Below are 13,507 nucleotides of genomic sequence, written 5' to 3' on the forward strand. Positions count from 1 at the left end.
AATTGTAAATGAATGTAAGAGCTAAGAGAGATGTGTGACTAAGGGCTAAGATCATGTCCAGAAACTTTCCTGTAGGGGTCGCTGTTACTGTCAATTTATGCCTGCAAGGAAACTAAAATAATTATGCATTTAAGAATGTAAGCACATGCATTTTTAATGCCTGATTCCTCTACATTCCCTAAACTGTAAAATAAATAATAAGACCTTGCAGCCAGATAGCATCCTAATGCCAAGTTCTTTATATAATGATATATACCACTCTCTCCACTCAATATGCTCCTCAGTTTGAGTTGAAATATGTGCTACTCCTAAGAAAGGCACTTAGGCTTCTATTAATAGAGGAAGCATTAGCTAATTGCCTAACGCCATAAAGTGTTTACATGGCACATGCTGACTTGACGAGAAGGAAAAAAAAACATTCATTGCTGTGGACGACGGGATCCCCTCCCTCCACCTTCACTTTTCTGCTTTTCCCGCGAAACTCTTTGCCCTCTGCCTCAAAATGTACACAGAAGACAAAATCAGATGTTGTTAATACGCATTCTATCGTGCCATTTGAGTACAAAGAGGTGCTTTTTAATTTTTAAGTTTTTATGAATGCAGCTCAAACGTGATCCCCACGTTCCAGGAGCCAGGCCAACGTGGCTGTGCGGACACAGCTTTGCGAGGCGGCTATCAGGCTTCAGGGCTGGGGCAGGGACCATGCCAAGGGCTGCTGGAAACGAGTCAGCCCTCTTTACAAAGCAGGAGTCTTTCCCATCGTAAAATGCAAAGTAGCCAGCCGTTTTCCATTCCTTACGTCCTCAACCCTCCTCGTCCGGCGGGTTACGAAGGGGCCGGGAGGATATTTACCCTCCGCTCTCTCACTTCTCTTATTTAACTGAACCCAGGGGCAGCTGCTTCTGAGTGCAGCGCCAGCCGGCTCAGGCCCAGCCCCACCTTGCAGGCAGACTGCCGAGCTGACCAAGGGCTTTGGCCGAGCCGGCGCTGGGCTGGGGCGTCCGGGAAGCGGAAGGAGCCCGTCTAGGAAACCGCGGTGTGTGTCGTGCTGAGGCTGGCGCGAGAGGCTCAATTTCAGGTCGGCAGAGCTCAACCTCGCCGCCCGCGGGCTGCGTCGCTCTGCGGACGCTGGGCTGAGCTCCTCTCGCAGCTGGGAGGAGTTGAGGCTGCGAGTTGCGAACCTCACTCACCTGTCGGAACCTGGCTCCGGACAGGGAGCTGGGCCTGGCGGCCCCTCGGCCCACCGTCTTCCCCGCGCCGGGACGCCACGGCCAGGGAGAAAGGTGTGGGGGCCGCTCCCCGAAACTCGAGACGCCTAGGCTCCGCGCCCCAGCTTCCTGCTCACCTCTTTCGCCCCCAGGCGCCCGCGGCTTGGCGTGCCCCGAAGGCCAGGTTGGGCAGACGCCAGGGCTGCGGGTTCGAGAAGCTCCGCCTCCTTCTACCACTTAGAACCACGGGGGCCTCCAGGAACTTTTCCATTCGGTCTTAGGCGGCGATCACTGCTGAGGTTTTCAGAACTTTGTAGGAAAGGGCCAGCCAAGGACCTCTGCCTCCATCCCACGCCTTGCCTGCCACCTGCCTGGGACACCCCCAGGCGGGGAGTTACCGCTCCCCACCGCCCCCGGCACCGACGCCCCAACTTTTCACGAGCGGTCTGCGCTCGCTGTCACGCTCCTGTGTCAAGGGGCGCGCTGTTCTTCCGGGGGCCGGCAACGCTTTCTCCGCCGGCTCGCCCTCCCCTGAGCGAGCTTGGGGCTGGGTGAGCCCAGAGCTGCGGTGCACTTGAGCTTTCCCAGAGCTCCAAATTCGCTCCCGCCCCGGAGCCGACCCTTCGAGGAGTGATTGAGCCCTAGTGGTCCCGGCCTTATACTCCGAAACTCGAGTCGGCCCCCCAGTCTTTTCCCACCGACCTCGGGTGCTGTCGGGGACCGGCTGGGAGAGCGGCCGGCGGAGCGTCCGGGCCCTGGAAACGGCGTAGCCCGTCGGGGGCTGCGCGCACCATGGCCGGCTGCTGCTGCCTGTCCGCGGAGGAGAAGGAGTCGCAGCGCATCAGCGCCGAGATCGAGCGGCAGCTTCGCCGGGACAAGAAGGACGCGCGCCGCGAGCTCAAGCTGCTGCTGCTGGGTGAGTGGCTGCGTCTCCCAGACCCGTGAGCGCCGAGTGTTTCCCTCCGGGCCGCTTCCCTCGCGTGCGACCCGCCTGGAGAACCTGGAGCCGAGCGGGGTGCGCGCAGCTTCCTCCCCTCCCCAGGGGCTCGCGGATGGCAGCAAGTTGGGCCCCGTCCTTTGCACCTCCAGCTGGGCGGCATTCGAAGGCACCCCCTTTCTTACCCCCAAACAGGGTTGAGGTGTAACATTCGACCCCTGTTTGCTTTCCCCGTTGTGCTTTGCCTCTCTCCCTAAAGCCTCATCCACCCCACCCCTCGGTCCCCAGCGCCGTACAGCCTCTGCAGAACCGTACCTTGGATGTTGGGGGTCGGTGGTGGGGAGCTGCTTGATCCATATCTTGGGTTCAGCGCTAGCTCTGCCCCCTGCGCTCTCGGGTATAAACAAGAATGCGGGACCGAGAGCTTACGAAGTGTGGAACTGCGCTAAGTTCTTGGCATCACCGCGCAGCGATGCGAGCAGGTGATTTCTCCGTTTGAGAATTAAAAACGGAGGACGGAAAGTTGGCGAACTTTTCCAGACTGAGGAAAGGAAGGCACAGCAGATACCGGGACGGTCGTCGGGGTGAAGCCCAAGCCTTAACCACTGTCCCGCCTGCCTCCCGGGGGTCCCTTTGGGGAGGCCTGTTTGCCGAAGGCCCACACCTGCCTAGCTCAGATCCGCTCAGCGTGTGCTCGTATGCTCGTTCCTAGGGTTGGGCTCCGCTGCCCCAGCCGCGCTGGCTAGTTCTTCGTCGGGTTATTTTGGCCTCCGCACAGGCCTAGGTGGGACGCCCACTTTCAAAACCGGAAAGAGAATGTTAAGGTTTGCCCCAGATATGCCATAGGGCAGGGTCCCTTCTCTTCTGACGTTATAGAACCCTGTTCAGTCCATTTGCTGTTTGAGGAATATTTACCTTTTCCTTCTTTCAGACCAGGATAGCAGCTATCATATCTTTCTAGAGAGCTGCAAATATTTCAACTTTTTCTTTCGTCTCTTGAAGACAAGAATCCTCTCTTATACCAGTTTATTCATCTTTAAGGAGTCACCCTCCCAAAAAGCTTCAAGGAAAGAAAAGCCCATTTAGCTAGAAGAAAATAGAGGAGGCTTTTTGTCAGTTTTGCCTTCAGACCTGGGCAAGGGAACCCCTGTGTAATTATTCCCTGGGTTTAGGGGGGCAGGGTCTGCCCTTCCCCAGGCTGTGCCCTTCCTCACTGGGCTAGTGTCTGCAGGTGGACCGGACTGCCCACCCAGAGTCCACACTGCCCACCGCACCCCAGACCCTCATTGAAATAGGGAATTCAAAGACCCCAAGCCTGCTCTGTGCAAGTAGGGGGAGCAGACCCACTCCCTGAGGAGTGCCTAATGAAGCAGCTGTACTGGGGTTGTGGAAGAGCCTGGAAATGTGGGCTGAGGGCCTACAGTTGTGCCCAAGAGGCCTTCCTGGAGGAGAGATGGAGCCTGGGTGGGGAAGGGAAGGGATTCTCTCCATTGGCTGGGGCTGCCCTCTCACACCTGGCCCAGAACTCTGAGGGGTCTGAGAATTCTAATTGTACCTGGCCTTCCAGGTTGTTATAAAGCTGCATATGTCAAGGAAGGAGGATTCTGTGACAGTCTGCTAGAGGATAGCAGTTTCAAGTAATTATGTGGGCCCTCATCATCCTCTCCTCTTGCCCAGGGCCCCCCAGAGGTTAGGGGCGGGCCTGGCTTTAGCTGCATACTTTTTATTTTCAAGGACAGGCTGAACCCTCTATCATTGTGAAATACTCTGATCTGTGTCAGTGTGTGAAGTTCAGTGTCTGGAATATACCAGGAGCTTGACAAATGAAAATTAAACAGTAAGCTGAGCCATTCTAGTGATTCTTATCACCATTCAGGCGATAAGCCTGTTCTGAGTAAAATGCTTGGGTTTACTCACGCTCAAACTAGGGTAGGAATGTTTGTAGGTATGTTTTCCCTGGAAGTCATACTTAATCCAGGTGATTAGAATCCTTCTTTGTACCCGCCAGGCCCTTGCCCCTCTCAGCACTGCCTGACCTTCCAGGATCCCCCTTTTCATCGTGCCCAGCTGTGACTAGCACACAGTCTCAGTGCTAGTCACTCAGAAACTGTTAGAAAGTTTCCATACCACATGGAATTGTCTACAATCCCAAGGATGGACTTTGAAACCTCTGGTTACTCTGTAAGGGAGCAGGTCATACTTGCATTTCTTAAGATAGAGGAGGAGGAGGTGATGCCCAAGATAAAGGAATCAGGGAATGCTGTTTTGTCTAAAGTCATGCAATTTAATTAAAAAAGAATAAAACACCTGAGCCTCTATAATGGGTGCATCAGCTGATCTGCTGCCTGGATACCTCAGGTGAAAAGTCTGTTTTGCAAATGGGAATTGAGGATCCTGTGTGGAGCATGGAATGACCTGAAAGGCCACCAACTCTTTGACAGGGAAGCATCCTGTTGCCACTAAATGATTTGAGGATGTTTCCAAAGTGCATTCAGCGGGGCAGTATCCCGTTTGTGCTTAATAAAAGCATGGGTCAGTGTCCACAGGGAAAGATAAAAATTGCTGTCTGTTTGGGGCTGGTATTCGCAAGATGTCAGCGTGGTGCTCTCTCAGTGGAAGGAGATGGGGGAAATAAAGGAGACGGCTGAATTTAGTAGAAAGAAATTCCTTATCAGTTCTTCCGATAAAAGTAGGACAAAAGAGTTCTGATAAGAGCCCTGATGAGCACCACTCAGTATAGGAAGAAAGTGTCTGGACAATAGCAATTAAATGGGGAGAAATGTGATCTTTTATTGGTTCTTGGTGTGGAATGAGGCTTGGGAAAGTGTTGCTTTTTAATTGGGTTGAGGGTCGCCAGCATCTCTGATGGCTTAACTTTGGATGCAGACCTCATCTTGGAACTGTCTGGAAGGAATGTGTACTGGGGAATTGGTATTTAACTTATGCTGGTATAGGGATTAAAAATGTAGGTTCTTAGGCCTGACTGCCTGGGTTCAAACCCTGCCTCTACCCTTTCTTAATTGTGGACTAACTTCTCTTGGCTCTGTCTGGCAGTGGTAAGTGTCAGCTAGCATCACACTGTTTTTGAGCATTTTTAGCCACCAGTTAGGTGTCATTTCCATTTTAGTTGACCAGTTGTAGGTCTCTAGCAGTTTGTGTAAGTTGTCCTGGTCGTGCTTTAACAAAAATGTTTCACCTTGAGTTTGCCTTACTGTTTTCTGAACCTTAAGCTGACTTTAAAATCTGATTCTCCTTACACTAAAAAGTTGAAAAATCTGAGTCCCCCAAAGTTTTATTGCATTGGTTATAACAAAATTCCATTTTAGAACTCACTGTCATGTTCCTGGGCTGGAAGTCTATTAGAGGGAATGGCGTTGACAGTGTGGGTTTCTCAGTAGAAACTGACAGAATTTTCTTGCTTTGTGAGGAGAGGGAGCAAAATGGTGAATATGCACATGTTCCTTCCTCTTGGCTTTGTTCAATCCAGAGTTTCAGGCATGGCACCGGATTTGCGCAGTGGTTCCTGTCTCCCGCCCCCATCGCTTTTGGAGCACTTTCTTCTGGCATAAGTACATGCCCCAGGCTCACCTCGTATCACTCTGCCCAGTCCAGGAATAAGACATTTCACTGCAGGGCCTTGATCACTTTTAGTACAGAACTGCACCCTTTCTTCTAAGATGTTTAAGCCACTTGAAACAAAGATATCAAGTCCCCTAATTCAAATCAAACCACCGGTATAGTATCTAAGCACCTGAAGAACCACATCTCTAAAGCACTGAGTCAGAGGATGAAAATTTTGAGGCTGTGCTGCTGTGAGCAGATTTAAAATGGAAAAATCTACCAGTGAAGTTTGACGAAAAACAATGTAAAAAGAAAAAAGGCTTAGCCCTCAAAGGTTTTCTTTTTTGTAAAAGATAAAAAAAAAAAGATGACTTCTAGTCTGTATCACCTTTTTATTTTCTTTTTTCCTGTGATACGTGAATCACAAGAGAAAAGTGTCCTTGTAAGAAGCCCCATGTGTGGCGTTGCAGGGAGGGAGATGGCTGGATTGAGAAGGCAGACAGAGAGGGGTGTCAGCAAGTCAGTGTAGCCAAGCTATTGTGTTACTAAAGGCAGAGACTGAAATTCAGGCAAAAGAGGGACTTTATTGGAAGGATTCTTACCAGGGCATCTCATGAAATGAAAAGGATCAAATAGTAAAAAGCGGGAAAGCAAGTGCCAGGGCGTTCCTGGGGCCCTTCTCCATGGCCACCAACATGACTTGGCTCTGTCCCCTTTGGAGCTCTAGAGCCCCCTGGGCCTTTCTTGTCCCTGTCAGAGAGCCTGCGGCCCCGTGTGGGTGAGGGTGCGCTCCTGGATCAATCACTTTTGTCTGGGAGACACACAGCACAGACGTGGCTTCATCTGAATACAGGTGGCCTGGGGCCCGGCTCCCTGCAAGGGCAGCAGCCACTGTTGCAAACACTGCCCAAGGAATCAGAAGCGTACCAGCCGAAATCCCAGGGCTCTGAAAGTGGAACGCACGGCAGGACCCTCTGCAGAGCCCCGCTTTCATTGCAGCAGTTGGCTGCTGGGTAAATTAATGGCTTATCACATTGGGCAGGGCTCTTGGTTGCAGACCATTTAAGCCGAAGAATAATTTGTTGGCGGGGAAGCAGGAAGCTCATAGAATTGATAGGGATTGGAGAGCAGGCTAAGCCAAAGGGCAGGATCCAAGGTAGTCTTGACGTTGGGGTCAGACCAGACTGCCAAGCACACAGCCAGAGACTCGTCACCCCAAGCCGAGAGTCGCTGAGGCTGCCCTGGATGCTTACCTCCACGTGAGAGCCGCAAATGACTGTCTCTTGCTACTCTGTCACTTTTCAAAACCTCAGGCCATCTGATTGTGTCCATCTGCCAGAGAGCTGGGGGGAGAGGAAGGAAGGTATAGTGGTGAGAGCATGCTCTCTGGAGCCAGCCTTTGTGAGTGTAAAATCTAGGCAAGAAATCGTTCCCATTGTGCTGCTAACCCCCTGTCTGGGCTCGGTTACAAGGTCACTGATAGAAGTAGCATGCAGTTCCCAGAAAGGTATGGAGATAGGACAGTCAACAACATGAAGTCCCCGCTGGTGCCCCTTCTCAGAGAGCAGGCACCAGATGTGTGATCATAACTTAGAATCTTTTTATTTTTTTAATTTATTTATTTTTGTCTGCTTTGGGTCCTTGTTGCTGCCCGCGGGCTTCCTCTAGTTGTGGTGAGCGGGGACCACTCCTCGCTGCGGTGCGTGGGCTCTTTACCGCTGCGGCCTCTCCCTTTGCAGAGCATGGGCTCTAGACGTGCGGGCCTCAGCAGTTGTGGCTCACGGGCTCAGTAGTTGTGGTGCACGGGCCTAGTTGCTCCGCGGCATGGGGGATCTTCCCGGACCAGGGCTCGAACCCGTGTCCCCCTCATTGGCAGGCTGATTCCTAACCACTGCGCCACCAGGGAAGCCCCATAACTTAGAATCTTGACGGGAACAGCACATTAAGGCCCTGGAGACCTGAGTGTTTTGTTTTGTTCTGTTTTGTTTTTGTTTTGGTGGAGGTAGCCCCTGAGTAGTGGGTATATGACCATGAGCAAGACATTCCCTTTTGAACCCTAGGATCCTCACCTGTAAAATGAAAGGCTTGGATCAAGTGACCTCTGAGGTCTTTTCCATTCTATCATCAGATGGTTTATACCAGTGGTTCTCAAAGTGTGTTCCCAGGACCAGCAGTGTCAGCACTGGGAACTTGTTGGAAATATAAAGTCTCAGTCCCCATCATGTCCTTCTGAACCAGATTCTGGAGTGGGGCCCGCAGGCTGTATGTTAATAAGGCCTCCAGGTGACCCTGATATACATAAGTTGGAGAACCTGTTTTATAGCATTAGTCCGCAACTCAGGACTGGCCAGCCTCTGCTTGCTGCCCTAGGCTCTAAGGCAGATATCATTCTCTTTCAGCAGATACCTAGGAGGCCCCTGGGATCAGCCTGCCTAGTGGATGCTCTATTTCTTGAAGTTGAAGCAATCTTTCCCTTGAAAGCAATCTGAAGACCCTTGATGAAGGGCCTTCAGAGTGTGAGCTGGGTAATCTGTAGCGACTGTTTAGCCTTTGTCCTCAGCTGCCGGGTTGCTGGGCAAAGAGGAAGAGCAGGCACGCATGTATGTACGTCTTACCTTGGCAAGAGTCCTTACAAAAGCAACAGTGTGCATTTGCGTGGACCCTTGCACTTCGATGTACAACTCCAAAAGTTGTGCTCCTATAAATTGCAATGGTTTTATGGCCAATAACCATTAAGTAGTTACCTTTCCAGTATGGACTAAGTGGTGCGGAGGAAACATTTTAGCGTGAGCCACCATATATCAGTCTGCTCTTTGAAAGTTCACCCTCTGTGGAACATTGGCTGGTATTTCCATCCAAAGGGTAATATTCCTGGTTCTCAAGTTTTGTTTTCTTTCCTAAGTAACTGATACATTCTCATGTTTTGTACTTTTTTAATGAGTGAGAGGAAAAGAGAACATTTATCTTTTATTATTTTGTCTGAAAGGCATCTTTTGTATGGTCAGTCAGTTGTCAGTGACCCACAGATGGATTAACTATGCCACTGCTGTCTTGAACCTGCCATGAATAACACCTTCATTTTGAGTAACTCATCCCCAGCATGCTTTTCTGTTGCTCAGCTACTATGTAATTGGGAAATATAAGCTAATTGTATTACTAAACAAAATGAGATAAATGAAGGTGATAAATCATTTGCAGAATCATCATCTAATGTACCTAGTGGTCTAAATCCTATTTCTCCAAGTCAATGCCACTCAAAAAGTAGTTGTGTGTCCCGGGCCAGTGTGCATGTAAGACAAGTACAGAAATCAAGAATAAGCATCTAGAAACGTTTATAGCTATTTCACATTGCTGTGGCATCAGAGGGTATTTTTATTGTATTTCATTGATGTAACAGTCTGCAACTGAATGGGAAAAATGTAAAAACTGGTCCCTTACCACAGAGTTTGAGAAACACAAGTGCAAACTTTTGTGGGTGGGGTGGCAAAGGTCCAGAGGACTGGAGAGACTCAGCAGATGTCACAGGGCTTGTAGTCAGTAGCTAACTGACAGTAAGCCATAGTGAGGAGCCCAGTCTCTTAGTTGCCAGCCCATTCTTTCAGTAAGTCACCGAGTCTACATATTGAATTTCATTTCTAAGGCAACATCCATTCTAAGATATGCCATTGATTTGAAAACAGATTTTCATTTACTGTGCTGTAGGAAATATACACATCAATGCAAAGGCATCTTGACCTTGAGAATGTTAATTTGTGTGGCAATAAATCTTGAAATCAAGGATATAAGGTTATGTTTTTCTCTTTTTTTCCCTCTAATAGTACACATTTAAAACGAAGCAAGACTGCCCCAATTATTGACAAAGAATTCAATTTCGTAAAACTGATTAAGTGCTGAAATTAGATTGGAAAAGAAGCCTCTGTCATATTGCCATCAGCCCACTGAGTTCAAGTAATCTTATGCTATGAAACTCTAAAAAGAGTTGCTTCCTAGATTAGTGGGCCTTTTATATATAAAGAAGTTTAAGAAGAAAATTAGAGCAACAAAATGTTGTGAGAGCACCGATATATGCTACTGTTTGCTCCAGTGTCTGAATAATTGTGGATGGGCCACATCCAGGCAATTGGTTGAGTCTAGGAAGAGTTTCACATGAGACCTTGGACTCTAGGGCGGCTTTGTTCACCACTGAACCCACAGTGTTGAACACAGAGCCTAGCTTAAACACTGGTTGAATAAATGTGTTTCTCTGTCTCTGTAGTGGTTTCCACGAAACACCAGATGAGTAGTGTGATTTCTTACGGGAGCTGGACTTCTCTGTTGTTTGGGGCACTGTAGGAACATTCACGGAAGGAAGACAAACCTGGTTTGGGCCTTGAAGAAAGGAAAGTTGGAAAATTCCAGAATTGGTTTGTTTCTTACGTGTATAAGATCTGGGCTAATTACTCATTTTGAATGTGCTTATACCTGGATTAGTGGTGTCAGAATAAGAAAATTGAGCTCGGATCCTAGAAGTGAAATGATATTTGGCAAAATATATTCTTTGTACTTCTTTCCTAGTAATGGTACTTGATAAGATTTTGATATGTAAACAGAACTATAGTTGAGACGTTTGCTAATTGTTCTTCGCTATTGCTTTATTCTGAGATAATTTGAAAAAAAATCATAGTTCATCTCGGTCTTTATGTAATTTTTGTAACCATCTAGTAGTTCTGTCTGTATTTAAGAGTTAGACTTCATGATTTTGGAGACCCATCTCACACTTAATTTTATGAGTATGAAATTTGGAAGCTCTAAAAGAATCATTCATTACAATGACTTAAATCCTCTGATGTGTTAAGAGCCACACCATAACCTGACCAAATTTCATAGGAAAATGACATCTTTCTGTGCAGCTGGCAGAAGTAAGCATCTGATATTGCACTAAGTGGGGATATTTGAAGTGGCAAGACATTATGTGCTTCACATAAAAATATGTTGCGTTTGTTGATATAAATCTTTGTAACAGTGGTCTTCAGATTTTGTAATTTTGGGTTTGTTTTTAAAAATTTGGGAAAGTAAACAAAATGGGACTATCCATTTGAAAAATTTACCAAGTGAGAATGTGAAAAATATTTTAGTGTATTCCTCTAAAAAGAAATTTAAAAGGTGACATTAGACACATTTAACAACTCCTTTCTTAACATGTCCAAAATGGAACACATTGAACCAACCTGAAGGGTCTTCACTTTACCTCTCCCTGATTCATGCGTTTCCACCTCTCTTTCTTATCTCAACAAATGGTACCCCTGACCACCCGTGTGCTCAAACCAGAATCCAGAGAGTCTTTCTTGATCTTTCTTCTACTACACCTAACACTAGAAATGGAATAATAATAATAAAACATTAACATGTGTACATCCCATCATCATTCTGGGCACTTGAAATGAATGATCTCATTTATTTCTCTCTGTGCTTGGAGGTGCAGTGACTATTGTCCTCCCCATTCTACAGATGAGGAAACTGAGGCTCCAAAGCAAGGTTCACCAGCCAGGGTAGAACCAGGGTTCGAACCCAGAGAGTCTGACTCCAGAGCCCTGGTTCTGAATCATGGTCCTGTTTCTGTCTCCCAGAACCAACATCTCACCCAAATCTACTTCAAGAGGCCAAATCTCCACTGTGCCCGCTTCTTGCCATTGTATTTGCCCCAACTCTTGTCTGGATTACTTCATCCTCTACTGCTCCCTAGCCCTGAGTCCATTCTCCATGCTGCAGCCAGAGTGACCTTTTAAAAATGTAAATTGGATTCTTGTTTTCCCGCTCAAAACCTTCTTTGGATGCAAATCTAAAATCTGTGCAAGGCCCGTGAGACCTTCTACCCATCCCCTGCCACCCCTCTGCCATTATTCCCTGGGATCACTCACTTCTGGCTGTAGAGCCTCCTTTTAGGACCTTTAGTGGGCCAAGTGCTTCCTTTTTAGATGTCTGCACATGCCAATCATCTGCCTTCAACATGAGTCCTTACTAGTCTTCTAGCTAACTGCTACTCATTTTCAGAAGGCATCTTAAATATCCCCTCCTCCTGGAAGCCTTCACTGACTCCCTGATCCAGAATAAGTCCCCCCAGAGTATTCTCCCGTAGCCCATTCTATATTTCTTTTTTAAAATGGTAGTCATCATGGTTTGAAACTCTGTTTCTAATATGGTTCTCTTCATCTTCCCCGCTAGACTCTGTATCTGCTGAGTGTAGGGATTATTAGAACCAGTGAGTCCTCAAGATCTTGTATAGTGCCTGGTTCTTCCAGAAGCATCTGCTGAATGAAAAAATGTATTGCCATTTAGTATCAATATAATTGCATAAATGAAAGGATATTTTAACTTCAAATAGTGGAAAGGGCTTATTCTTAATAGATGATACTTTAAATTGGATAAATATACATTTATGACTCACTGTTCATATTAAACTTTCACTTTTGGACTAATGAAAACTTCATTACATACTGACATTGGATTGTGGGCCGATGTTCTGGAACCAAGGATTTATTGCATGCGTCTTATTTGTTTCCTAAGTTTTCATATTTTCTTATGCACAAAAGTGAATACTCTGAATATTTTTAAGAAGTTTTTAACTTAAAGAGTGGCATATTTGTAGCAAAGACTGCTAGCAGTCTCCTGCATATCTTCTTTCCTCCTTCTGTAGTAAGGTAATATCTTGACACATGACCTGGAGGTAAAGACTGTATTTCTCAGTTTGCCTGCTGCTAGGTGTGGTCATTTGACTAAGTTTATAGCCCATGGGATGTAAACTGTAGTCATATAGGTGATTTCTGAGTTGTGACCTTAAAAGGAAAGGGGCCTCCTTCCCTTCTAGAGAAGAATGCTGATTTGGTGGTAGCAGTTAGGGCAACCATCTTTTCCCCATGAGATGGAAGTTGGGTGTTGAGGATGAAAAAGCAACAAGGTAGAAAAGGCCTGTATCCCTGATACTATGAAGGTGCCATACTAGCCCCGAGCTAGGAATGATGGGACCCTTTTTCAATAGCAGCTAAACTGGTATCCTAGCTAATAAAATATTATACATTCTGGGTTTTTTTGTTGTTTTTTTAAAGAAGATGTTGGGGGTAGGAGTTTATTAATTAATTAATTTATTTTTGCTGTGTTGGGTCTTTGTTTCTGTGCCAGGGCTTTCTCTAGTTGTGGCAAGCGCGGGCCACTCTTCATCACGGTGCGCGGGCCTCTCACCATCGCGGCCTCTCTTGTTGTGGAGCACAGGCTCCAGACGCGCAGGCTCAGTAGTTGTGGCTCACGGGCCTAGTTGCTCCGCGGCATGTGGGATCCTCCCAGACCAGGGCTCGAACCCGTGTTCCCTGCATTAGCAGACAGATTCTCAACCACTGCGCCATCAGGGAAGCCCCATACATTCTGTTTTGCACTCAGCTTTTAAACTCCCGATATATCTGGGGGTTCTTTCCCAATCATATGCAATTCTAAGGCAGAAAAGTCAGAATGTAATATGTTTGGGGGAGGGGTGTCTAATATCCAACATGATGAGGATCGTGGCTGGAAGTCAATACCATATCTGGGTCTCTCATTCTCTGGACATCCTAGTGATATATGACATACTTGTATTTTCTGCAGCTGACTTTTCAGATATTTGATAGGGGCTTTTTTTGTGTGAGCAAATAAACATTTGAAGCTGCTTGTTTTACTTGATATTGAGTTTGTCAAGGGTGAGAAATATAAAAGCCTAGTTTTCCTAAGTCTTTAATGTCCATTTTAATTTTTAAAAACCTCATAATTTTTTAATAAAAATAACTATGCCTTTCAC

General features: G+C 47.1%; 1 protein-coding gene across 1 annotated transcript in view; it reads left to right on the top strand.

The window, feature by feature from the left end:
- The first annotated feature begins 1,045 nt into the window (after positions 1–1,045).
- The window catches only part of GNA14 (G protein subunit alpha 14), a 202,166-nt gene continuing 189,704 nt past the window's right edge, over positions 1,046–13,507 (top strand). The window contains exon 1 of the mRNA XM_032634849.1: positions 1,046–2,124. Coding sequence (XP_032490740.1) covers positions 2,001–2,124 — 124 coding nt within the window. The 5' untranslated portion in view covers positions 1,046–2,000. The remainder of the gene's footprint in view (positions 2,125–13,507) is intronic.

The sequence above is a fragment of the Phocoena sinus genome, chromosome 6 (genome assembly GCF_008692025.1).
Source record: "Phocoena sinus isolate mPhoSin1 chromosome 6, mPhoSin1.pri, whole genome shotgun sequence".
Taxonomy (NCBI): Eukaryota; Metazoa; Chordata; class Mammalia; order Artiodactyla; family Phocoenidae; genus Phocoena; species Phocoena sinus.